The 26,923-nt window shown below is 39.9% G+C and overlaps 1 protein-coding gene across 2 annotated transcripts in view; it reads right to left on the reverse strand.

Annotated features, from left to right (window-relative positions):
* Window positions 1-25,707, reverse strand: part of PPARGC1A (PPARG coactivator 1 alpha) — an 89,377-nt gene extending 63,670 nt beyond the window's left edge. For both annotated transcript variants that reach the window (XM_075858734.1, XM_075858724.1), the window contains exons 1-2: window positions 25,491-25,707; window positions 22,357-22,536 (exon numbers count right to left, since the gene is read on the reverse strand). In XM_075858734.1, the coding sequence (XP_075714849.1) occupies window positions 22,357-22,536; window positions 25,491-25,538 (228 nt within the window). In that variant the 5' untranslated portion in view covers window positions 25,539-25,707. The remainder of the gene's footprint in view (window positions 1-22,356; window positions 22,537-25,490) is intronic.
* Window positions 25,708-26,923: the final 1,216 nt, after the last annotated feature.

Genomic DNA, 26,923 nt, shown 5'->3' on the forward strand with positions numbered 1-26,923 from the left:
GGACTCTGACATAGAGGTCTATTGGAGCTTCCATATACCGTCCGTATTTATGGAAGCGTTGCTATGCAACATGCTGATGACATCATTTGCATCCTCCCTCCTTTTTTTACAGATCCGTATATTCGATGGAATACGGATACAATACGGACCGTATTTACAGACACCCTTCCGTATTTACGGACAGTATTTCGGGATAGATGAAAATACGGTCGTGTGCATGGGACCTTATGCAGCATTTTATCCTCTACTACCAATCTGCCAACGTCAGTCTTCACTGTAGTTCTGGCATTCTATTCAAGGCAGAAAGATAATTGGAATGAAATAACTAGTGAGTGTCAATAGAAATGCAATTAAAAGTTAGAAAATTTAATGAAAATGACATGATACTATCTGTTTCAAGTTATGCCACAATATAAAAGTGGATGATGTATCAATACAAAATAGGCAGATTGGCCATTCAGGACACTAGGAAAGCTGGGTGAAAACCGCTGTGGCCATATTGGTATCCATAAAAATCTAAATAGAATTTCTTAATAGAAGAGAATGATGCAATGTGTTATATTTACAAGTGATTTCTTGAGTTTAGGGAGAAAGTTTTTGCTGTTTTTCTACACTGCCAGCATTGAATTCTGCTTTCCGCTCAGCAGAATGTTAGACTTAGCGGAATCAGTTTATAGAGCATAGTATTTCAATTTATAAGCCTTGGAGTGACCTTCAGGCATGAATTTACATGGAGGAATTTATTGCAGATTGTCACATACTTACAACCAGTTTTGTAGTGTTATAAAGTTTACTCAACCTCCCAAACCTGATCCGTGACATTGTGCAGATTTAAAGAACAACTCGTGAGTCCTCGCTAATTGTAGATTTTATTTCCATTACAGAATTTGTAATAAAACCATTAGTGGGCAGATCACAAGGGGATGTTATTTGTAGATAGATTCTATATGTGTTGTTGCAGATTTGGGGCAATTACGCAACAAATCTGCACAAATCTGCACCAACATTTGCATATTTGACAGGTAATTCAGACGTTGCAGATATCACAGCGGACTTGCCACAGATTTCAGTTTTTGCATTGCAAAGGCTGAAATCCGCAGTGAAATTCTGCTTCTTCTCCGCAACAGACAGTGCATGCTGCGGAGGGAAAATTCTGCACCGCAGCCTATTGTCCGCAGCGGAGTTTTCCGCAACATCTGAACTTAACTTGCCTAAAAATGTATTGAAACAACTGTAAAAAATGGCCGCAGAAGAATTCCACTGCGGACTGTCCTCAGCGGAATTCCACAGCAATTCCGCCACATCTGGCCGTGCCCTAAGGAGCCTGAAGCAGTTGGCTCCGTACATTGCATAACAGCTGAGCTGCAGCTCTGCTCCTATTCAATTAAAAATTCCGCTATTCCGTGACCGGAGCTAACTGCTTCCGGCATGGACGTCCGGTGTCCGGAGGCAGCTGGACCAGCTGATTGGTGCGGGCTCCGGGTGTTGGACCCGCACCGTTCCTTTACTGCCGGTGGATAGGTCATCAGTTGTCAGGTAGTGGACAACCCCTTTAAGTCCCATTTACACTATGCATTTGAGACCTGTGTAGTTTTTAGGGCATGGTGTGGCTTGATAATTGCAATTCATGGTCCAATTAATGAAAAACTACAGGCAGAAAGAGGACGACCCAATCCCAATCAAACATGTCCCAATGCCCCAGCTTCCTGGACCCCTGATAGTGTAACATGGATCTGGGGTGCAGTTTTAAAATAGAGGATTTAGGCTTAGCTTAATCATTACTTAATGAAATGCTCTTTGTGATATACATTTTCTGTTTCCTGTCAGTGAATAGAAACAATTGTGTTTATTTCCTGCGGCTAAAAAAAACTGTATCCATTCTAGAAAATCCTGTTAGCTAACAATGTAACAAACTTCCAGGACAGGAGCGATGTACTTAGCTTACAAAGGATAGCTTAGACTGGATACAATTGTAGCAAACTCTCAGCAGTGAGAAGTATTAGGCCTCCTGCACACAGCCGTAGCTGCGTGTACGGTCCGTGATTACGGCACAGACGGGGCGCAGTGTGTCATCCGCGGGCCGTCCGCAATCAGGGACCCTGCAAACAGAAGTGCACGCAAATGTGGATTGTATAATGGCATGTCCTAATTTTTGGCTGTCCGGGCAATCTACGGACCGTGGAAAATACGGACATGTGCATTGGCCCATAGAAAAGCATGCATTCTATGCTATCCGCAATTACGGATCCACCATTGCGGATATTATACGGCCGCAAAACTGTGGACGTATGCATGACGCCTAAGGCCCCATGCACACGACTGTGCCCGCAATCACGGCCCGCGATTGCTGGCACGGCCGGCCGCTGACCGACAGCCGCATTTTCGGGCCGTGCTCCCAAAGTATGGGAGCACGGCCCGCAAAATGCGAAAGAACGGACATGTTCCATAATTCCCGGAACATTTCCACGGCACTGACACCCTTCTGTAGTGCTACGGAAAGGTGTCAGTGTTCAATGAAAGTGAATGGCTCCGTTTTTGCTGTCGTGTGCATGGGGCCTAAGGCCTCATGCACATGAACGTGCTTTTCCGGATGCAATTCCCCCGAAAATCCACGGGGGAATTGCGGCTCCATTCATTCCTATGGGGCCATGCACACGACCGTGGTTTTCACGGTCCGTGCATGGCCCAGGAGCCCGCACATTGAAAATAATGTCAGCGGCCATGCGAACGGCCCGCCATTTGTGGGCGCTCGCGGCTGTCACTCCGTGGCCGGCCGACCCAAAAATCGCAGCCGTGCACATGGCTACGGTCGTGTGCATGAGGCCTAAGGTGTCTTTGCATTTTCATTCTCTGGATATAAAGTATGTTTACAATCACTGACAGCATGCAGAGATCTTCAAAATGCTGAGGAATAGAAACGCATAATATATTAGAAAGCTGCAAAATATACAACGATGATGATCATTATACAAAGCTTTATTTACATAAAACCAGGCGTACAATCCTTACTACTATGGCGTTATAGGTGTTAGGTGTCGTCAGGCGACGCTCTGGGTGCCCGGGCCGGTTCTGCACAGATATCTCGATGTTAACAATTATTCGTGGATCTGTTTCTTGTAATATGGAAGTCAGACGGATTATTGGCTTAGTTTGTGTGGCACGGTTAAACACAGGCCTTGGTAAAAGGCTCTTATGGAAGCTTACCCATAGACTTTAAATAGCAAGCACTAGAGAATTATCTTAAATACTACAAAACTTCTTCACCCTCGTCGGAGCAGATAACCGCCATATGCTTCCTTTTTTGGTAATTGCTGAGCTTTTTATAGCAGCTGATTCACTTTGCTACGTTCTCCTTATCTTGTCCACCTTTTTGGCAGACTCTGTGCTGCTGTTGGGGCTGATTCATCCCATTAGAATTCAGGCAAAAACCTTTTATTTATCCCCCTCCGTAAATAAATAAACATATATATATAAAAGAAAAATAAATAAAAGGGACATTTTGAAAGAAAAGGTCAAGTATAACGCAGGCCGTAGCTGCACAGTAGGGAGGTGAAATAGAATTTTCTCAACCTTTTTAATAATGTAAATAAAACTGTTTTGTCCCTTTAAAATACGCCGCTTTGATATTTACACCTTAATGGCAGATGTAGCAGAGCGGAATTTGTCATTTTGGTACTGCATGTATAATTCTCTGTATTAAAGCACATGCACATGCACATGCACATGCACATGTTATTAATGTGGCACCCATAGAAATCTATGGGGACCTACCATACTGTACTTCCATATGCCTCCGCTTTTATTTTGAGATATACAGAAGATTTTCCCTATCAGATTTTTCTATTATTCCAACAGAAAATAATTGCGACATGCTCCATCGGATGCCGCGTTACAGAGGTATTCTTCCCTAGAAACATTGCTTCCAGAGGAGCATATCTCCGTAAATTGGAGCAGCTTGGAGGCCCCATACGGAGTGACTACAGCTCCATAGTACGGAGTCACAGGGACTCGGCGTGCCTCCGTACAGGGGTAGGGGCACGTGTGAATTCTAAAATAATGGTTTTATAGGCTGATTTATACTATGATTAAAGTGTTAAGAGATATTAAATAATAATATGATGAGTTGTGATGCTGCAAACTCAACTCTGCTACATCTGTGTTGCTGGTCTAGGCTTGTGATAACAGAAAAGAAAAGATTTGCATGTGCCATTATATAAAACAATTGAGTAATTACCTGGGATATAAATTAAAACAGTTCCTTCGCTTTATTTCACCTCCGTAAATAGTGATATCGCTAAAGATGCTTCGAAAGCAAAGGAAAGGCGACTGTGAAGACTTTTCCGAATTCGCAGATTGTTCTATAAATGATCTAGGGCTGATCTTGGAATAGCTCAAACAGCATTAATAGTATACAAACTAAGATATCTCTTCCTTCAGCTCGGTGTGACAACACATACAGACAAATTATAGGATCAGTGATAAAGCTGTACCACATTATTCTAAAACGCTGACATTTTAATGTTACTGGTAGGTACTGTAACCATGACAACCAAAAATAGTACGATCGTGTTTTGTAAAACTTCCAGAAAATGCAACATGTATCTATCTATCTATCTATCTATCTATCTATCTATCTATCTATCTATCTATCTATCTATCTATCTATCTATCTATCTATCATCTCTCTCATATCTATCTATCTATCTATCTATCTATCTATCTATCTATCTATCTATCTATCTATCTATCTATCTATCTATCTATCTATCTATCTATCTGTCTATCTATCTACCTATCTATCTATCTATCTATCTATCTATCTATCTATCTATCTATCTATCTATCTATCTATCTATCTATCTATCTATCTATCTATCTATCTATCTATCTATCTATCTATCTATCTATCATCTCTCTCATATCTATCTATCTATCTATCTATCTATCTTCTATCTATCTATCTATCTATCTATCTATCTATCTATCTATCTATCTATCTATCTATCTATCTATCTATCTATCTATCTAATATCTATCTATCTATCTATCTAATATCTATCTATCTATCTATCTATCTATCTATCTATCTATCTATCTATCTATCTATCTATCTATCTATCTATCTCATATCTATCTATCTATCTATCTATCTATCTATCTATCTATCTATCTATCTATCTATCTTCTATCTATCTATCTATCTATCTATCTATCTATCTATCTATCTATCTATCTATCTATCTATCTATCTATCTATCTATCTATCTATCTATCTATCTATCTACCTATCTATCTATCTAATATCTATCTAATATCTATCTATCTAATATCTATCTATCTATCTATCTATCTATCATCTATCTATCTATCTATCTATCTATCTATCTATCTATCTATCTATCTATCTATCTATCTATCTATCTATCTATCTATCTATCTATCTATCTATCTATCTATCTATCTATCTATTGCATGTCTAGCTACAGTATCTATCTATCTATCTATCTATCTATCTATCTATCTATCTATCTATCTATCTATCTATCTATCTATCTATCTATCTATCTATCTATCTATCTATCTATCTATCTATCTATCTATCTATCTATCTATCCTGTGTTTAAGGTTACCTGTCTCCATATTCCAGATGCAAAACCTGGACTCCCCGTACTACTGACCCAAATGGTAGTGTCACCACGTGTCCGGGTGTTATACATGAACTCCGGACAGTTAAGAACAGGTACAATACGCTCATATGAATGAGGTCCAAGAAAGAGGGAACAGGGGGAAAATGTTACTCTACATAACATTGCTGGTTTTTGCACTACTTTGGGTTTGGGAAAAGCTGCATGTCCCTATGGGCACTGTAGTGGTGGTCATTAGTGATAGTCATCCAGCATGTCTTACACAAGATAACTCAAATAGGCGGAAATAATATTAGGCAAATTCTCTATCTGGCTGAGATCATACAGGGTCCACATGTTTTTGTGGAGTCCTGATCACTGTGGTGTACATATGTGATTATAGTTATTATCATTATTAATTCGAATAATAAATCTGGATATTTAAGAGACAACATAAATAAATACATATAAATATATATATAATAAACACACGTTTGATAATCCAGTCTGGATGTCATGTGAGTAGAAGTTCTCCATTCCGTTACTACAGCGCTGCCGTCTATAAATGTCTATAAATGTATGTACGGTGGCATGCTCCAGGCCTTCAAGAAATTCCTGAGACAGACTTATCGATTTCAAAGTGCTGCTTTAAAATAGCCTTGTGTTTGCCACTGCTTTTAGACATCATGGCTATGTCTGTGACGGAAAAATCCCAGCTCATGAACTGATTAAAGGGGTCACCCGCTCCAAGCTGCAGAGCATCAGAGGCACAAACCAACACAAAGCACCTTATCATCTGTTACATGCAAAGATCAATGTCTGTACAAAACTTCTGTACCCGACTAAAAATAATATAAAGAAAATGTGATGTCTCTTTTTTATATTTAATCTTTATTGTTAAAAAATTCTATTCTATTTTTCAAGGGGGAAAAAAAGGTTAAGATTGGTGAGATTGTAGGGTGGAAATGGGGCACTCTTTTTCAAATGTATTTTTGACAGATTCAAATTGCTGTTTTTTTGCGATAATAAACATCATAAGAATATATAAATTGTTGTAATCTTTGGAAAAGTTGAGTCTTATTGGGTTCCAAAGAACGACAGCAAATTTAAAGGGTACCTGTCACCAGCATTTCACCCATTGAATTCTCCTCACCCCTCACTGGCCGCTGCTGTCAAAAGTTCATTGCCGTTATCCCTTCTCTTAAACTCCTCCTCTGACCGTAAATAACGGTCTGCAAACATTTCGCACCTTTTATGGTAATAATCCGTCAGTCATGTAAGTTTCTCTTTTATGCCCGCCCACCACCGAAAACTAGCCCGCCCTCAATGCCGAAATCTCATTTGCGATCATGTAAGGTCTGACACCCTTGCCTGCTTCGTCCGGGCCTCAAATCTAGTTACTGCGCATGTGCCGCTATGGTGTCCCGTTGTGTGCACGCACTAGAACAGGACATCGATGCGCAAGCGCGGGATTTCGTATGTGCTGGGGGGAGGCGAGGAGTTGTCAATCAAAAGTAAAGAGGCGGGGTAAACTCAGAATGACTTGAGGAATGAAGATTTGACTCTTTTCAAATGAAGATTTGACTCTTTTCTGCTCATTAGCATAAGGCGCAGGAACACTAAAAACTGAATATTAAAGCTACAGAGCCGACTAAGAAGACAATTACAGGTTATATAGAACTGATTTTTCACCCACTAACACCAGATATTGCTGGTTTAATAGGTGAAATGCTGGTGACAGGTTCCCTTTAAAGGAGAAGTACACAGGCTATAAGATAGTACAAACCTTATAAATGTATATTTGAAATTGTAATTTTTATAATTTTTGGCCACAAAAACCATAAGGGAATGGGCCCTAAATCTGATAGGTGTGAACAAGGCATGTTGTAGACTTTTGTGATCCTTAGTATACAATATCTGCTATACAGATATACTATATGTATATTAGACAATAGTGGAGAAGTGACACGGATCCAGTGTCATGTTATAAGTGTCCACTGACAGCAGGCCCATTATGTTGACCGTCACGGCAGACTTTGGCTGTCTATAGGTCCTCCCAGGACAGTGCTGCCGCATACTACGGCCGAGCAGATACACATCTGTAAGTTTAATTAAGAACTACAGGGCCAGTGTGTTTTGATGACAGGTGCTGGCAGACCTGAGTGACTCCAAGACTCATGGGATTTTAATGACTTAGGCTAACTCTGCACCATGGAATCTAATAGAAATACAGAATGTCGATGATAGATAGAGAACAACTAGCCCGTCAAGACTGTCCATTTACTTACAGATAGACTTCTCTTAAAGGGATGCAGAAACTACAGGTTAGATCAATCAAGTTGGAGTGTCCTCTCGAATATAGTTCGCCAACATAAGCAGGGGTGTAACTCGGAGGGTGCGGAGGTTGCGGTCGCATTTAGACGGTGGTTCCTTAGGGGCCCAATTGCCCCTCTGCCCCATAAATTGACACCAGCACTATCATTGATATGCCATGGCTGAAGGGCCCCATTAAAGGTTTTGCATTGGGGGCCTGGAGCTTTAAGTTACACCCTTTGAAGATAATAGATGCACGAGAGAGTCGCCCACCTTTCCTTGCCATTGTAATGTGTTTACTGTAAATGAAGAATCGATTGATGATTAGAACTGTTGGCTAGTCTAAGAAGGTTATTTAGGACTCATACATACGACCATATGATTGTTCTTATGCTCATTGTACACCTCTGCTTTTTAATGTGTTATTCCCGTCTAAGACTTTTTTGGCATATCCATGGTGTTAAAAGGGTTTTCTTAAGATATGCCTTTAATATCAGATCGGTGAGCGTTCGACTACCTGCACTACGCCGATCAGCTGACTAAAGAAGCCGTGTCGATCCACCTAGTATATCAGGCACAGCGCCATATATGTGGTAGTGACTGTGTCTGGTACTGCAACTCACTGCAGCAGAGTCTTATTGAAGTGAATGGGACTGAGCTACAATATCAGTCACAGCCACAACCAAATCTACGGCGCGCTGTGTAAACAATGAAGGGTAGCGGCACCTTCAGTCATCTGATGGGGGGTGTACCGGGAGCTGGGACCCCCACTGAGCTGATATTGATTACTTATCCCAAGGAGAGGTCATCATTATTAGAGTCCTGGAAAACCCCTTAAATATTTATAGATACTGCAATCTCCCTTATAAGCAATGTCACCCTATCCATACACAATTACTAACATTATCTTATTGAAAGATAAGTCTAGGCTGTGAAGTGGTGAGCTCCGCAATCCTATTTCCAACTTTCCCATCTCCTGCAGAGGAAGATGTCTGTGATTCTCCAGTCCTGAAACTTTATATACAGTATATGCAAGCTTGGCCGGCAAACAAGCATTCACGACCCAACCATGATGCTGCCGGTTTAGCTTTGACGAAGAATAAAAATATGTTCTGATGACAAATGAAAGTGATAAAGTGACGACTGCCCGGCTATTATTTACTCACATTTATTTTCTTAAAGCAAAACTTCACCATTACCTTTTACTACAAGCCAGAATGTAGCGCAATACTTGTGGCAAGATAACAACACGCAATGTTATGCTCATTGCACGGATCTGTTCTATATTCAATCGCATGATTTATGACTATAAATCTGCATATATTTAGGCAAAATAGTTTCATCTACTGGCAATGTACAGCCGCTATGTCTGAAAGGGCCAAACTCCTTAAAGGGCATTTCCCCCTAAAAAAAAAATCAGAAGTAAATAAAATTCCTTAAGTTGTTCCCTTTGAACAAGTTGCTTCACATTTTTCTGATTTGTATTTGTTTCGGAGAAAGCTGTGTGACTACCAACATTGCCAGTATTTCTGTCCCTAAGGGCGTTGTCAACCATGTTCCTAAGGGGCAATTTGCCTAGTTATGCAGTAAAACGGGAGTGGAGTGGCCATAGTGGTTTTTACCCATCTATCCCCAAAAAAGATATAACAGGGTAAAGAAAAAAATGTATGTTCACTCCACAAAGACAGATGTACATGGTACCATAGCTGGAGTGGATTTAGAGGGACCTATATGAAAGCCGTCTTCTATATTTTTAAAAATACTCCGGCCGGTTATCTCTAAGTGTCTGTGGAGCAGCTGACTTTAGTTTTTATTTAGAGGTGTGACACTCCAAAGCACGTCAAGTACTGTGGGACATTGCACTGGATTCTAAGAAATTCATTCTGTTTCGACCATTGTTTTTTCGGCCAGGAGAAAAGTTACAAAAATATTTTTGAAAAAACGAGCTAAAAGTACAATAATAATCCTGCACCGACTGTTATGTAAAATACATATAGTACTTTAAACCTTGTCCCTAGCAGGTAAACTGTTGGCAAGTACTATGGAATGTCTGAATGACCGGCCTGCTGGATTGTAACATCGCTTCCCGTGCCTTGATCATGTGATTACAAATGGCACAGAGCCACATAAGCCATCATACAATATGAGCTGTCAGAGTAATTGTCTTATTCTTTCTCATACTAATATGTACATTTTTGTCTGGCTAATCTTTCAGCGCTTACTCGATCAAGGACATAGAGAAAGGTTGCAGTCAATGTCAAAAGTTATTGGTATAAGACAATTAGCAAGAGAAGGAGCCATTTAAAGATTGCGGCGCTCGGACACGAGGAAAGGACAGAAACACAAGGCCGCCTTGAGCTTACTCTGGGCAACCGTGAGCCGAGAGCATGTACTAAGGGTATGTTCACACCACCTCTTTTCAGACATAATGGAGGCGTCTTACGCCTCGAATTACGCCTGAAAAGGCGGCTTCAATACGTCGGCAAACATCTGCCCATTGCTTGCAATGGGTCTTACGATGTTCTGTGCAGACGAGCTGTCATTTTACGCGTCGCTGTCAAAATATGGTGCGTAAAATGACGGCTCTTCAAAAGAAGGGCAGGACACTTCTGGGACGTTTTTGGAGCTGTTTTCTCATAGACTCTATTGAAAACAGCTCCAAAAACGGCCGTAAAAACGCTGCAAAAAACGCTGCGAAAAACACGAGTTGCTCAAAAAACGTCTGAAAATCAGGAGCTGTTTTCCCTTGAAAACATATCCGTATTTTCAGACGTATTTTGTTAATCGTGTGAACATACCCTTATAGTACTATACTTGTGCCGAAACAGTATTTTGTGGACCAAGTGTGGTTTCCTTAGGGAAAAAAAAGTTTACAGATAACATTTAGGTTTGATGAGAGTAGTTGTCAAACAGCCTCATTTGGCCACGTATAGGTACCATAAGTGCCATAGCTATGTAGTATTCAGGTGTAAGTGGTAGTATCAGTCAATATGTAGCCACCATCAAATCACTTGGTTACTAGAATAAAAGTTACAAGGCCATACAAAGCACAATAATATTAGAACAGGCAATACAGATATTAAAAACATACATCTATCTGATAGAAGTCGATAAAATATGTATCTACCATTCATAGTCAGTATATTGCTAAACTAAAAATTATTATACAACTATAGAAACTAATTATAAAAGACGCACACAATATGACCATCCATCTATGGGATTAACCATTACAGTCTCCTATGACTACTCTCAAAGTCACGCTGTAATAAATCACAAGCATGGTATCTGCAAGGGGTCCAATAAGTCCAGTAACACAGTAGGCTTTTGCTACTAGAAACCTTTAACTTTGGAAAACGTATTTCTCTGGAATGCAGACTTGAAATAACTTTCACTAATAATTACAGGATTTAATCCAATGCATCTGGTTTTCTAAGTCCTAGAAATAAAAAAACACTGGCAATTACAGATTGAGCGATCGTGCCTTGGCCTTCTACTTAAACCTAATTTTCCATCTCAAAGTTACCTGTCTATCAGTAGTGGATGAATTTATGAAATGAGATGCAACCAGGTCCCATCACAAGTAATCAGATAGTCCAGCAAATATTTTACATAGCAACAGGTAGAACCTTAGAAGCCATAGCAACCAATCAGATTTTTGTAGTGTTCAATCTATAGCACATTAGACTAATGGAATCCTAGATCTGCTTAGATGACATGATCGAGAGCACGCATGCTATTTCCTCTATCTTTGTCTGTTGCTGGACTGCATAACCCTGTGTCCCTTGTCAAACTTCAGCTCGAAAAAAATTCAGAGCCATACATCGAAGAGGAGATGGCCTCATAGCGAAATGTAGCTGCTCTCCTGGTGTCTCACAACACACCCCAACCCAGACAAGTAAACCCAAGTGCTTGTTCATTTGCCCATTCCACACCTCTGGCTTTTTAGCTAGCTGTGCCTGTGGATTGGGTGGTTGAGGACAGAGAATAGGGCCCACCTAAACTGGGCTTATCCTCATAGCATGCCCACAGTCACACTGGTTGTCTCCGTGGCATGCCCATTCATATAACAACATTCCTAAAGATAGTTATTAGTGATCCACCAGAAGGCTATTCTCCATCTGTAAGATAGGCCTCACTAGTAAGAAGAATCCCACCCACACGGAGCAATCTTCCCCAGCAAGTGAACTGATAAAAGCAATGCTCCACTGATAGCAATACACATGGACTTCTGGACCGCTCCTTAAGGCACTTTTACACCCGCCGATAAGTGGCCGATGCAGCAAGCGCCGTTAAACAAGACATCGTTGATCAGCGCTCGTTTGCTCCGGTCACACGGATGGGACGAGCGGTCTTTACTCCGATTTTTCGTCCCCATATATTATCATCATGTCGGCAGCGCGTCTCCCAGGGAGATGTGCAGCCGACAACGATAATATTTAACTTTTTTAAAATGATACAACCGGCAGATGATCTTTCCCCTGTTTACACAGGGCAATTATCGTCAACGAGCGTTATATGAACGCTCGTCTGCCCGATAATCGTCCTGTGTAAAAGCCCCTTAAGAAGTCATGTGGGGTTGACCAGAATTATTTTGTAGTTTAGAATCAAGCCACTGGCAATGGGTGCAATGTCATAGGAGAGTATATATAATACTGTATATATAATACTGTAGCAGTCGCCACATTGCAGAATTTTCCAATAACGTAGGTCTATTTTTGAAAATTGTATTTTACCATATGTAGTCTAGTTACTATACCTTCATTGCACATTTTACATTGAAGTTGTATTATTCTTGTAAAGTTTGACAACTTGAATCAGCATTATCTTTGTTTGTTATTTATTGTGGTACAAATTACAATGCCAATGCGTCACCTAAACCTGTCCCATAAAATCTAATAATCTCATAAACGGGATGCTTTGGGACCTTGCTGGGTTTTACCTGCTCACTTTTATAGAGCTAAGAAGGACTAGCAATTTGCTGTATAAATTGTATAAGCAATCACACTTTGATTTCTGTACCTTCCCGTTCTTTTTGTAATACAGGAATAGTCTGTTATTTGAAATGGCTTCTGGCACTGGGAAGCTTCATTACAAGAGACAGCTCTGCATTGCACAATGTCCTCAGTAAAGTTGAGACACATGAAACAATTCATATCATTTGAATTTTTATCAAATAGCTATTTGGGTAATATCATTCGAATATGCATGGTTGTATTTATTCTTTTTTCATAAAGTTCCAGAATATGACAAATGCAACCTAGAACCAAGATTTACAGATGTTGCAACCTCAAGGGCATGTAGACTCTAGAGGAAGCCCCTAAAACTCCTTCTGTGCCTGTGGAAAGAGGGTCCCATCCCAAGTTGGCCCCATTCTCCTCCATTATTAGACATTATGAACCTACCCACTATCTTCTCTCTGCATAGGCAAAGCAATGTTAGGAAACGACGAAGGTGGGAAACCAGCCAGAGGGTCACACAACACTTTGCTTCTACAAAACAAGACAACAGTGTGAAGGAGACCAAGACAATCTCCTGTCCCAGTATAGTTGTGGGAGGGTGACTTAAACAAACACCTTTGTTGGTGTTTGCTCCCACTATCAGTGACAGGAAAGTATCTCATCGAAACAATGGTTGATGAGATATCTGCCCATCCTCAGAACCCATGAGTAGTGAGCACCTTTTTCTCATGAAACAGGGAAGGATTGTGTTAATAGAAGGAGATTTTCCATTTCGGTAAATCTCCCAATAAGATATCAGGTGTTTTCAGTTATCCAAAGGATTAGTTATCTTTCTTCTATTGACCATGTATGACCAGCAGATATAAATTCACTAGAATCCGGTGATATAGAGGAGATGGGATTAGAGCCAAGTATAAACACTAACATTCATGCTGCCCATAGCAAATTTGTAAACATTTTATTTCTACATTGAAACCTATTTGAGAAGACCACCCAAAACAGTATTCTGTTCTAGGGAGGGTGGTCTTCGTAAAGAAGAGGACAATATACACAGAACTTAGGGGAATTGAAAATCCACCTCTGGTCCAGATATGGGATGGTCTTCTCAAAGAGGTGGTCTGTTTCACTGTATATGGTAGTAGTAATAAGTAACCAATATGTAACAAGGTAACAAAAAGGTGCACAATAAACATTTGGCACATAGTCATCTAGATATGTTTATATATATTGTATATTCCTCTACAGCCAATCTTACCCTATCTTGTGTATTTAGTGTGACTATAGATATGATATTAAACTGTGCATACAATGTCCGCTCTTGTAAAGCTTTTGTTAGACTTTAGAGTTTTATAATACAATCTCATACATGAAACACTCGGTTGTTAAGTAAGAAGCCAGATAACCTCTCTTAACCACTTAACAATTGAAAGGATATGTCTAGCATTAGTATAACAGCCCAAGACAATCTATGATCTTAACCAAGCAGAATTAAGGTGATTTAGGGGGTAACTCTGCTAAAATGCTCCTTTTTGTTGAACCTTCAATAAGTAAACATCTATTGACCAGGTCTTTGACGTCAAAAAGGCGAAAGAGAATTGTGTCTCAGATTAACTGCACATGACTGAACAAACAATACTGTTGCTGAATGGCTACTTCACATGGGACAGCCACAATCTCATCAACTAGAGATTTTATAGAACATTTACTTCCATGTTGTGTGCGAGGTGGAAAAAAACGGTCAAATGCTCCTAATTTTCTAATTCACAACTGATCACAGGCCTTCACAGCCCAAACATAAAGGGATTCGGACAATCGATGTTCGGACAAAAGACCAGAAATTGTTTAAACTAAATACCACAATCATCTATACCATCTGTAAGGAGACAATAGAATGTCCACTCTTATGTTTTTGGTAGGTCATTTTAGTAACTCCGTTAGATCTAAGGAAAACATTGATTTTATTGCTATACAGATCAAAGTTAAAGTTCAGTAAATGACAAATACAAAATACGGAGATTTTTTCCTGTGATAGATACATACTCTTTGTTCTTGTTCCCCATATCCCAGTAGTTACAGTGTAAATCAAACTTTAACCAAACATTTTTTTTTCAAAAATGTTTCTAATATGAAAGTTTTTTTTTGGGACATTGATATTGTATTGAAGGGTAATCAATAGCAGATCCGTGGTGCTCCAACTACCGACAATCCCCCCACCCCCCCGATCAGCTGACTGAAGGGCCCACGGCGCTCTGGTCAGCGTTGCGTCTCCTTCATTGTTTTCCAGGCACAGTGCCGTACATTTTATAGTGACTGTGCCTGGTATTGTAGTTCTTTGCTGCTCAGCCCCATTCAAGCGACTGGTACCAAGGTACAGTGCCAGGCACAGCCACTTCCAGGTCTATGGAGCTGTGCCTGGTAAACTATTAAGAGGCCGCAGCGCTTATAGAAACACCACAGCCTGTTCAATCATTTGATTGTGGGGGTGCCGAACCCACACTGATCTGATATTGAGGACCTATCCTTTCGAGTGATTATAAGTATCCAAAGTCCCTGAAAACCCCTTTAAGCAACATGGATGGATTTTGTCAATAAAATACATGTGGGCAATGCAACCACAATGTATCCTAACAAGCACCATCCATGAAGAAAATCATTCATCATTTAAAATATCTGTGTGTATGCCCCGTTAACAGTAAAAGATATCTGTCATAAAAAAAAATTGGAGCGCTCAGGGGATCAGGGCAAAATCTTCATATCTGCTCAAACCACCTCTCCCAAAGAAGCACTGAAAACAGTAGTTGTAGAGGACGATATGGTCTAATATATGGCATCCAATGGACCATGTGACATTTTTTAAATGTGGACTCTACATAAAAACCTGTGTACATTGACATCTGAAAATATAGAGGTATACCAGCACCTTGTTGTGTGGTGGGAAGAAATCATAAAGTCTATCCTGTTGAGAGGCCAAAAACAGTTGTAGTGTATGCATATGCCCTTACTTTTTATCTAAGTGCATAAATGCAGTTGCATCGATGACTAACTTTTATTTTAGGAATAAAAAACATCACCATGCCTCCAATCTCAGGAAACCCCTCACCTTGCAAAAGGAATAAGTGATGTGAACCTCAGGCGAATGCCGCGTTGCATTGTTTTTTAACATTGTAGTGTCTATAGAGGGGTTAACACTACCTAATGGGCAAAGGGGATCCGTTCATCTTCTATGGACAACAGGATAGACTTTTTACCAGACCCCTGATCCTGTAAAAATAGTCATGATTTTCCCATGGTGTAATCAAGCACTTAAGGCCCTTTTACACTGGGCGATTATCGGGCGGAAGAGCTTTCATCTAACACTCGTTGAAGATAATTGCCCTGTGTGAACAGGGGGACGATCATCAGGTGACCGAGCAAACGCTCGATCATCTGCTGATCGTATCGTTTTAAAAAAGTAAAATATTATCGTGGTCGGCAGCACATCTCCCTTTACACATGCATGTGCCGGACAAGCATAAACAATGAACTGCCACTAATCTTAAATTTATGGGCACTGAATATATAAAAAAAAAAGCAATAAAAAAATAACACAGTAATTACATAACACAAATTAATCCTCTGGTTTACTATACGATACATATATGTAGGTCTCGCTTGCTATAAAGAATGGCTTTTTGAACCTGTGGGGCCCCTGCAGTTATCACAATGACTTTCCCCCCCTTAAATTACGTCTCCTTGAACTCCCAGCCCCAGGCAATGTTTTTGCAGTCAAATTAAAAATGGGAAAAAAAAACTGTAGAAAATTCTATAGAGGTTCAGTTTGACTGAAAACCCATTAAAAGCGGTCACAAGACTGGCAAATACAACAGTGGTACTTGTTTCCAAGAGAGGCCAAGTTATTTTACGCAAGATCTGGTAATTCATTAATCGGTCTTACAATGAATAACCTGCAATAGTAACGAAGCTGGCAGATCTGTCGAATGCTCGTAATCTAACTCTACGCAAACTGATAAAGTTACAAAATTCATATCAATGCCATAGAGATGCACGCGGGTGACGTTGGTGGAAAGTCATTCATCTTTGTAAATCTATCCTGTGCCAAAACAGTCTTTGCTTTTTTTTTTTTTCCCCCAGCTGATTCATTCTCTTCCTTCATTCGGAGACGAGGCAGCTGCAATCATATCGGCCTATTTCAATCATCAGTAAAACAATTTGCTTTTTCCCACTAATATACACTATGCATTTCATGAGCTCGGCATTACCGTCCTGTTATGTAAATGTGCTTCGCCGGAGTCCCAGCTTCTGTAAAATGCTCACAGACTGAGCTATGGATATAAAGCAGTGGATTTAGATTGCATTCCTAAGTGAGAATACTTGTGAGTAATGTTGACTCAGCACCCTGCCGAGAGACTGATTACCGGGTGACACCTACTGGTTGACAAAATAACAATGCTACAGGCATTTTTGGGAAGGCCAAATCCTTCATTGGCCACAGGATACTTTTAACCCTGTCTTCGCTACTAGTAAAAACAATTAAAAAAATATAAAAAATGCAAACACCTTATATTTTATATTTGTCTATAAGATTCTATGTTTTATTTGGTAACACTAGTCCACCTACGTTATTAAAAAAAAAATCCAATTAGGATTTACTCTATTGCAGCCAATGGAATAATAATTATAATGCAGATTAGGTGCAGTGCAGTAAATACAAAAGCAATGATAAGTCTCGAAAACTTGGTCTAGGAAACATCCACTGAGAGGCGTACATTAAAGATCCTGGTCCCCAATGCAAAATCTGTAATAGGGTTCCCTACCAAACATATGCCATGTATAATAACGGTGTCACACGCAGGGCCTCCGGGACCGGGGGCCCCAATGCGACTACTAACTCTGCATCTTCTATCGCTACAGACCTGCGTCCACTTAGCAAAGTTCATAAAAACCTGTTTGGGCAAACGGGCAAAATGATAGTGAAAATTAAACACAGTCCAAACTTCTGTAATCTACACCATACACCATAGAAAATAGTAGGATCTGCCAATTTTTTTAATTTTTTGTGTATATGGGTTCATGTTCCAGCCAGTGAATGGTTCTTGCTTGCCATAACATATATGAGGATTAGTCTGAAATTAAAGGGACCATCACTAAACTAATAAACCACATGTACTACAGCAACTTTCTTTTGGTCCATTTTCGGTGGCAGGATAGGGGCACTGCTTGTTTAACCATCTCCATATAATTGGGATGAACTGATCCCTATGGATGTAATAAAGTAATAAGCAGTATTTCCCCTTTTACTGCAGCCGTGGCCCCAGAACTGTAACTATTAATGACTATATTACTGAGTTACATTATAATAATATAGCCAGTGTGTGTTGGTATACATTCATAAAAAAAACATGAACGTGCCCAGTGAAAGTGCTAAGCTTGGCAGGGAAAAGAAGTGTGACAATATCTGGTAGCACGTCATTGCTTCAGTCACACAGGGCTGATTGTAGCGATCTGGCTTTACATAGCACCCTTACACAAAAGCCCAAGTCAAGGGTGCTGTGATGCAAAAATCGGAAAAGCGGGTGCCAGTTCTCCCTTCGTTTCCTAAAGCAAGACTGGAACAAAGCTAGCCTTTGTGCATTGCTAAATTGGGTGTCCTTGCACAGAAGCAGACACACGGGTTATTGTAAAGACAATATACCTGTTGTCATACCTGTAAGTCTGAGTCTTGTGACTTTATTACTTTTTTTTATACTTGTAATGCAGTCAGCCTCCCTCACACCCACTGAAACGCATTTCATTCCCTAGACTCTGGAAACAACCGGCCTCCCGCTAGCTACAGCTGGAGGTCACATAAACTGAGCAGTAAGACGCAGGACGCTCTCTGACACGCGTTTCGACGAGCATGTGACTGAACATAATGACAGGGAAAACCTGAGTGGGCAGAGTACGCACAGGAACATCATTGGCAGCGTATGACAAACCCACTTCTACTTTGTAATATAATGAATCCGAATAGTTGGAATGACAGGGTTTGCCTTTTGGAGAGATTAAAAAGTAATTTTACATGTCTGTTCATATTCACATGTAATGCGATGCCAAGTTTAGGAAATAGTGTAATCTAAAGCCGTCCAGCCCCATGGGCATGTAGAATAAGAACTCACAAGACCTTTCTAAGAAACAGGGCAAGAGACAAGTCGTGTTGTTCAGATGTCTCCAATTTATCGACTCTTGGCGGCATGCTGTCCCTTATATATGTATTTATACATTATTTCACTGTGTTCCCATCTACACCATTAAGAATAAAGTAATGGTTTAGTCAAGTGAATACAGATATAGTACAGTTGAAAGGAAGAAATATATCCACCAAGATCAACCAGAGAAGGGGATGGTGAAATGGTTAAAAAAAAGCCTAGTTTATTTTTGTTGAACCATAAGAAGGTAAAAAACTGTTATAGGGAACTTGCTCTAAAAGGGAGAAAATTTCTTTCCGACCCCATGTGACATTAAAACCAAATCAATATTCAACCAAGTGTCAAATCAAAAATGTACAAAGTATATAGGGTACTATAGCCCATCAGACATTTGGGTGAATTACTGGCAATATACCAAATTCTTCTCCTTTGATAGGGCAGGGGAAGGTGTCTTACTAACTCTCATCTTTGGCATCTGGCAAGTGATAAAAAGGACAAATATCTACAGAAGCGGCCACCGAACATTGCATTTCTGCACAGCAAGTTCTCCCAAAAAGTACTGATTCTCCTTGTAGGGATCTCATTAGTAGAGACTTAAAGGGATTTTTAAGTTTTAGTGATTTCATGTTATTTTTTGTATAATTAAAAGTTACAACATTTTCCAATATACTTTCTGTAGTAATTCCTCAGGGTTTTCAAGATCTCTGCTTGTTGTTAGTCAGTAGAGATAGTCATTGCTTACTTTCAGCGGATAGAATTCTGTCCATGGTCATGTGATGGGCACACAGGTGCAGGAATCGTTAGAAGACACAGCACTGATACACATACTGTAACGAGCCGTGCACCTGTGTGTCCATCATATGACCATGGACAGAATTGTATTCACTGGAAGTAAATAATGAATGATCCTACTGAGTATTAACAAGCAGAGATCTTTAAAATCGTGAGTAATTAATGAAGATAGTATATTGGAAAACTGAATAACTTTTAATTATACAAAAAATAACATTAATTTGCTGAAACCGGACAACCCCTTGAAGGGCAATCCACCCAGGGAAAAAGTATGAAAAGTAGCTCCAGAAAGTAGAAAACTGTCTCTCCAGTGACACCTATAGGTGGCTATACTGTAAGTCAATAGACACCCATAGGTGGCACTAGAGAGTCAGTTGTTTAGCTTATAGAGGATTACAAAACTCTGACTCCCAAAATTAGTTTCTAAAGTTGATGTTGACCCTAATGGTTCAGGGCGACCCTATATTTTGTTTAATATATAATATTCACACAATAATCCAGTTTATGATCTATACTAATAGAACTATAACTTTATATACTCTCATGAATAAAGCTGAAATTAAATTGATATAAAACCTTCCCTATTGTAAAATTGATGCTTTCCCTGTGACTGGAGCTATTTTCAAGGCATTACGTAGACAACTTTAGTTCCTATTGGGGTTGGACCTAAAATAATCTACCAGCGACAATAGGGTTAAATGAAGAAATGTTGTCCATTTCAATTAAGGCTTTTCCATCAACTAACTGCTGTAACATAATAAGGCACGTGGCTGGGCCACTCTCCTCCTTGTGTACTTGGGTTTTTTCATGCCAGTGTAATGTTACACTGACAAAGGAAGCACTGGTGAAGTTCAAGGACGACAATTGATGCAGCTGTCTTTTAAGGCATTCCACTTCAGACATGAGAGTAGTCCTTATTTGTCATTGTCTCTGAAGAGAATCCCCTTCCCTCATCTTGTGAACTGGAGGCATGAATCAATAAAGGCAATTTCTGGCAGTCGTCTATATAACAGGGGTGTTTAATATGAGGTGACGTGTCTCAACCAAACTCTTAAATATCGATGTGAAGGAATCCATTGAGTTGGAAAAATCATTCTGCTATGTTGTTGTGGGGACAGTAACATAAATTGTCTAATCAAATATTTAAATGAACCTGTTTAATAAGTACTGATGACATCATTAAGTTACTACATCCTTGTGCCTTGATAGGCTGAGACTTGGTGTAGTCTACAAAATGGCTGCCCCCAGTGTTTCCTGAAATAATGCTTTTACCAAAAATTTTAGAAAATATGGATGACTGTTTGAAGGGAAAATACTACAGACATTAAGAACCAGCTTAGCTAGCGGTTTTAGATGGCAAAAAAAGGCTGAATAGACCATTTTCGGCCAACCGTCAGCACCTTTTTCCTGGCACGAAACAAGTGTGACAGACGCCCGCCGGTTCCACCCGGACGCCGACCCGGCCGGGCGCGGGCCCGGCCCCTTCCCACGCCCCGCGAGAGGGGAGCTCTGTGGAAAAGTTGGGTCATATAGGATATTTTTAAGTGGTTGTCGAGAGAGGTCTTGTAAAGTCGTTCATCCCAATTGACAGATCTGCATCCCATGAATAGTAGCCCAGGCCAGGAGACAGGTTAAGGCAGGGCTCAATCGCCCATTTTTTCTTTTAACTTATGGCATTGTCATCCAAAAGGACCGACCATGAATGACAAGTTGTTCACAAAATGACCATCTAATCTCTCTGCTATATGGCCAGATCTAAGAACCAAAGGAACTAATTTGTTTGTTTTTTTGTGGCCAGGCAAGAGGTTAGACACCAGCAGCAAATTGCGTGAATTGGGTACCCGGCCCCTGGTCCATCTACCTAATTCCAGTAGTGAAATTGCTAATTGATGTAAATGATATAGTGCTAGTAAACTTATTATCCGCTAATCCCTAATAATGAGGGTTAGAAATAAATAAGTTGCATTTGATACGTCTATATAGAGGTGTTCCTCATATTAATGATGCATCCAGTGGCACTCCAGTTACCAAGTGGCACTGGGCCAATATAACATGTATAAGTGCTTACAAGTGCCACTTGAAACCTGTTACAAGACTTGAAACAATTACTTCACCGACTTCACTGAAGTTTTCATTTGCAAGTTTTGGCCACAGATTCTACTCATGCCAAATATTCTGCGTATTTGTACAATCCTACGTTTCATTTCCTTAGTCTTACGAGGCCTACCTAGAGATACCCAGAAGCCAGAGGGAACATTGCTTAGCTTGTGGTCAAATATTCATCTTCCTTTTGTATCTGTAGGTATATATTTTTGAAAATCCCCCAATAACTTCGGATACATCAGGCTTACTTTCCAAATATTGCAAAACCTTGCAAATCTTTGTCAGGTCTTATTACATCTGAATGTATATACATTTCCCAACAGTTGTCCAAAAACACATAAAGGAAAACATCAATTGATTTACAGGCAAATACCATACCTCAAATATGTTGGATGACTCGTTGCTGTATTGATTGGAAATGTTTTCTGATTGGTCACTGTACCACTTTAATCCACCCAAAAAGCTGTCTGCATCCAAATCATTTACATCAAGTTCAGAAAGATCCAGTTCCGGAAGATCAGGGCAAAGGGGCTGGTCTTCACCAACCAGAGCAGCACACTGCAAGAAATATATGCAAAATCATCACGTGAAAATCTTTTTCCGCACTCTCCGTGTTAATAGATGACATATGATCAGCACTGGTATCATGGGATCAACTATTTTTTGCTAGGTGCCCATTAAGGTTACACTATGCTTAAAAATTTTGGAAACCTTCCAGATTGAGCAATCTTTCTACCATACCTGTGGCCATCAAAATGTCTCTCCAGGATATGGCTCATTGCCACATTCCAGAAAGCCTGACCCTAAAGGGATACAGTTATGCTACATTTTGATTCCTGACCAATGAATGTTTCCATAGAAAGCCATAGTGTAAGTAACTAGATGACATTTAATTTTGCTTACTTCAGAATATCTAGGACACTTCTAAGTCTAAATATATCTACAAAAAGAATCATATTGGTGTAAACTTTTTGGTTGCAAACTTTTTGAATCATACAGAATCAGATCCCTGATGTAACCTGGGGAAAATGAATTTTTCCTTTCCACTATAAGCAACACGTTCAAGGGTATGCCTAGCAAACTTGGAATATCATGTTGACCAAAGAAAATCAAGTAATGCGCGGACCGTTAGTAAAACATATCTGACCTTTCAAGTGGGTTCCAGGCTTCACACGCCTAACTTTCCTCTCCTGTCACAGTCACATTCCTGCCACTTTCTCACACATCTCTAACAGGTGCTTATCAATTCTGTATGCCATCCACTTCCTATCTCCAGAAGCCCTACATGTCAAAGCTACATCCCAAAGATTGCTTATAATGTTCAAAAAACAGTCCTAAAAATGACCACCAGTCACTGCAAGTCAATGATGACTGTTGAATTCTATATAATTGTGTATACCTGTCTGTCTGTACAGCATCAAATACAGGTGGTCTTAAAGCAAAAGGTTAAGTGTCAGGTGTCAGTGTTGGACCTAAAGCCCATCTGTCATTTTAACACACCAATCTAAGGAGGTCAATTGAACATTGGAATGGTTTTTTATTTTATTTGGGAACTGTAGAGGCAGGAAAAGCAGCACGGGATGGAAAACTTGTTGCAATATGTCCTTTAAGAACGGCTCAATCAATCTTCACAATCTCCTCGCACATCGTCCTCATTAAAATGTGAAACATCTGGGACTTGTGCTACGTGGGCCTTTATTAATATGAGCATCGGTCTGTCCTGTTCTGGGAGCAGCAGACAGATTGTATTTTCCAGCAAGTGTTTTTTTTTTCCTTTTTTAATCAGCTTTTTTTTTTTCAGTTTACCAAGCTTGACAAATTAGCTTCATGAAAAAAACCAAAAAAACAACACAATGTGCAATGGGGATGTATGAACCCAGAAGCATATTATGACTCAGGCAGGACCAAGAGTTAATCCATTTATGCATACAATAATAAGATATTCCAGCCCAAACCATGGTCATCATAAGATCAATAACTGTTGATATGTTACTTGCAATCATTGGTTTACAAAAATAAATCTTTGGTATTTCCATGCTAGCTGCTCCTCAATCAGCTCCTAGGCAGCATCAGGAATAATGCATGATGGAAAAATGAGGATACAGCAGCTGAGACCCATGCTATCAGCTCAACAACAAGCCACAGGACTCACTGGCTACTCAAAAACAATTAGGACTTTGCAGCCAGGGACTCGTTCATTTACAGATCTGTTAGTTCATTAGAAAGGAAAAGGTTTGCATGCATTATTATTAATAGAATCAATATAGCTACCTAAATACAAAATTATAAAGTAGTAACCACTAAATCATCCAAATGCTTATATATATATGTATATATATATATATATATATATATATATATATATATATATATATATATATATATATATATATATACATATATGTATATGTATATATATATATATATATATACATATATATGTGTGTATATAAACACACATATATGTGTATATATATATATATATGCATTTGGATGATTTAGTGGTTACTACTTTATATAAAAAATATATATATATATATGTGTGTGTGTATAACACACACACACACACACACACACACACACTAATATATACATACATACCTATTTCTTATTTATTTATTTTGTCAAACTTTCCAATACATCCTACACAACAATGTTTCAAAATATAAGATGCAAAACATGCAGAACTGTATCTTCTACATCAAACTCCAGGGACTAGTCCTGAACTGCTTGCTTTTTAATCCCCCACCCCTCTATATGAATTGTAGCCAGCAGAAGCTGTAGAATTGATGTATGGCTACCTATTTTTACACATACAGCAATATCTTGCACAGCACCATCCCATACACTCTCTATTCTCTAGTATTCCTTGTATGATCACAAACGGAAATCAACAGCCCATCATCATGCAGACTAGTGATAAATGGAGCTGTTCTGGTCAGCATAGTTCTAATAATACTAGTAATAACCATCAATAGCATCATAATGGTCTAAAAGAAGAAGAAAGTAGCACCCTGACAATAATTCAATACCCAAGCAAGGGATAATCCATACATATCCCAATGGCAGAGCACAATGCAAGTATGCAGGCAGCAATAAGTGAGATGATTTTAAGTTAATTGTTATATAAATATCCATGGCTGACTTCCAAGCAGGCCACTGGAAAGACTTCAGACACTGATTCATATCAATATCTCTGAGCATACATATTGCATGTGACTGGAGAGAGGGTGAGAGCCAAAGACACATGCAAATAGTTTCCAACTGCAAGAGGCACCGATGACAGCAGCTAATCTCTGGCTCTAGCATCATACAAGTAAAAAGCCTTAAAATAGCCTCCAGATAATGTTAAGACTTGTTCCTCCTCACAGTGCAATGTTTTGGGGGAAACAAGTCTATTCAAAAAGCCACCAAAATAGTCAATAATTGCAAAAAATAAAATAAAATAAAATGTGCATGCAAAAAAAAGAATGCATGAATATAGCAATAAAGACGATTGTGTGCATGCTCACCTCTATGTCACTCCATACAGAGTCCTGGTTGCACATGTCCCACGCCATTCAGTCCCTGAATGACGGCAGTAAAGCTTTGGAAGTACAATCCACAGGCACACACAGAGCTAACACTCATGCAGGCAACTAGCCCCTTACTGAGGCTCAGCTGAAGGCACCTGTCTTACTACTGTTCCCAGTCACATGACCAAGCTATTAAAGTAGGCTGGTCTGCCACTCTGCCTGCCCTGCTGCTGCTGCTCTGGCTGCTGCTGCTGCTTCTAGCTGTGTGATGTCACAGCAAGGCAGACCCAGCTCCTGTGAAATGAATCTTCCCATCCACAGTTAACCTCTTCTACTCTGACAGTGTGGGCATTGCATAGAATTGGGTAGAGCCAGCTACACTTAACCACTACAGTGCCAACACACAGACTGGCAGTGACTTGCTACTCTACAATGTGGGCATTGCTTAGCATTTAACCCTCTCAGGAGCAGTTTGGTATGGAAGATAACTGTATGCATAATCCGTTGGGATGCAGAAGTATTGGTCTTTGCATTTGGATTGGATCTCTATCAGAATCTTACAGAAAAAGAGAAGATTGAAAGCAGACACAACAGACATGGTTCCACTTGTCTACTCACTAATTTTTGTGCCTTTAGCTGAAGATTGCCATACACTGGCACAATTTGTCATCCAATAAATGGGCAAGGATTGGGTGGCATTTGATAATGATTGACGAAGTGTGAGATCTTAAGGCAGCGGGTCCAAAAAGGGAAGAAGATCTGTGTGTCTAAGGACTGGCAGATGTCTTATTGACCATTTGTGTTGGTGGGACATCCGCCTAACTATGCCTGACTTTAGGAAGATGCATTGCTAGGCTTCCCTCCTGTATCTAAATACCCTAGTGAAGGCAGAGTAGTTTGTGGGCACTCCCCCCTCCCCCCTGGCACACAGCATCTACAGCCCCCTTAGCATTGCCTTTGCTTTAGGAATACACAGTGCTTATTACAGTCATGTTTAAATTCCCTTTACAGCCTCGGAGTCAAAAGTCCAATCCCATGATCACAATGAGACTTTCCAATATTATGGAAAAAACCCTTGAGCCGGGGTGTAGCTAGGGAGGTGCTGGCAAGGATATTTGCCCCTGGTGGTGCCAATAAGAAGCAGTCAGTCCTGTACGTGCAGTCAGTACAGAATCTTTGCCCGGATGAAAGAACACATAGTCTCTGCCCCTAGGGCTTCAGGTCACCAGAAGAGCAATTGAACCATGAGTTATTGTTGACATTTCCACCAAATCTCCTGGAAATCTGTTCCAACCATCCACTACTCTTCCAGTAGACTCATCCACTGTAACATGCCCCTTGTCTTTCTGCCCACTGTTTATAGATGATATTATCTTGGTCTTGAGTTGTGGAAAAAGTGAATCCTACAGTTAACACATGTAGAGATTTCT

Source organism: Rhinoderma darwinii, chromosome 1, assembly GCF_050947455.1.
Source record: "Rhinoderma darwinii isolate aRhiDar2 chromosome 1, aRhiDar2.hap1, whole genome shotgun sequence".
In the NCBI taxonomy this organism is placed as follows: domain Eukaryota; kingdom Metazoa; phylum Chordata; class Amphibia; order Anura; family Rhinodermatidae; genus Rhinoderma; species Rhinoderma darwinii.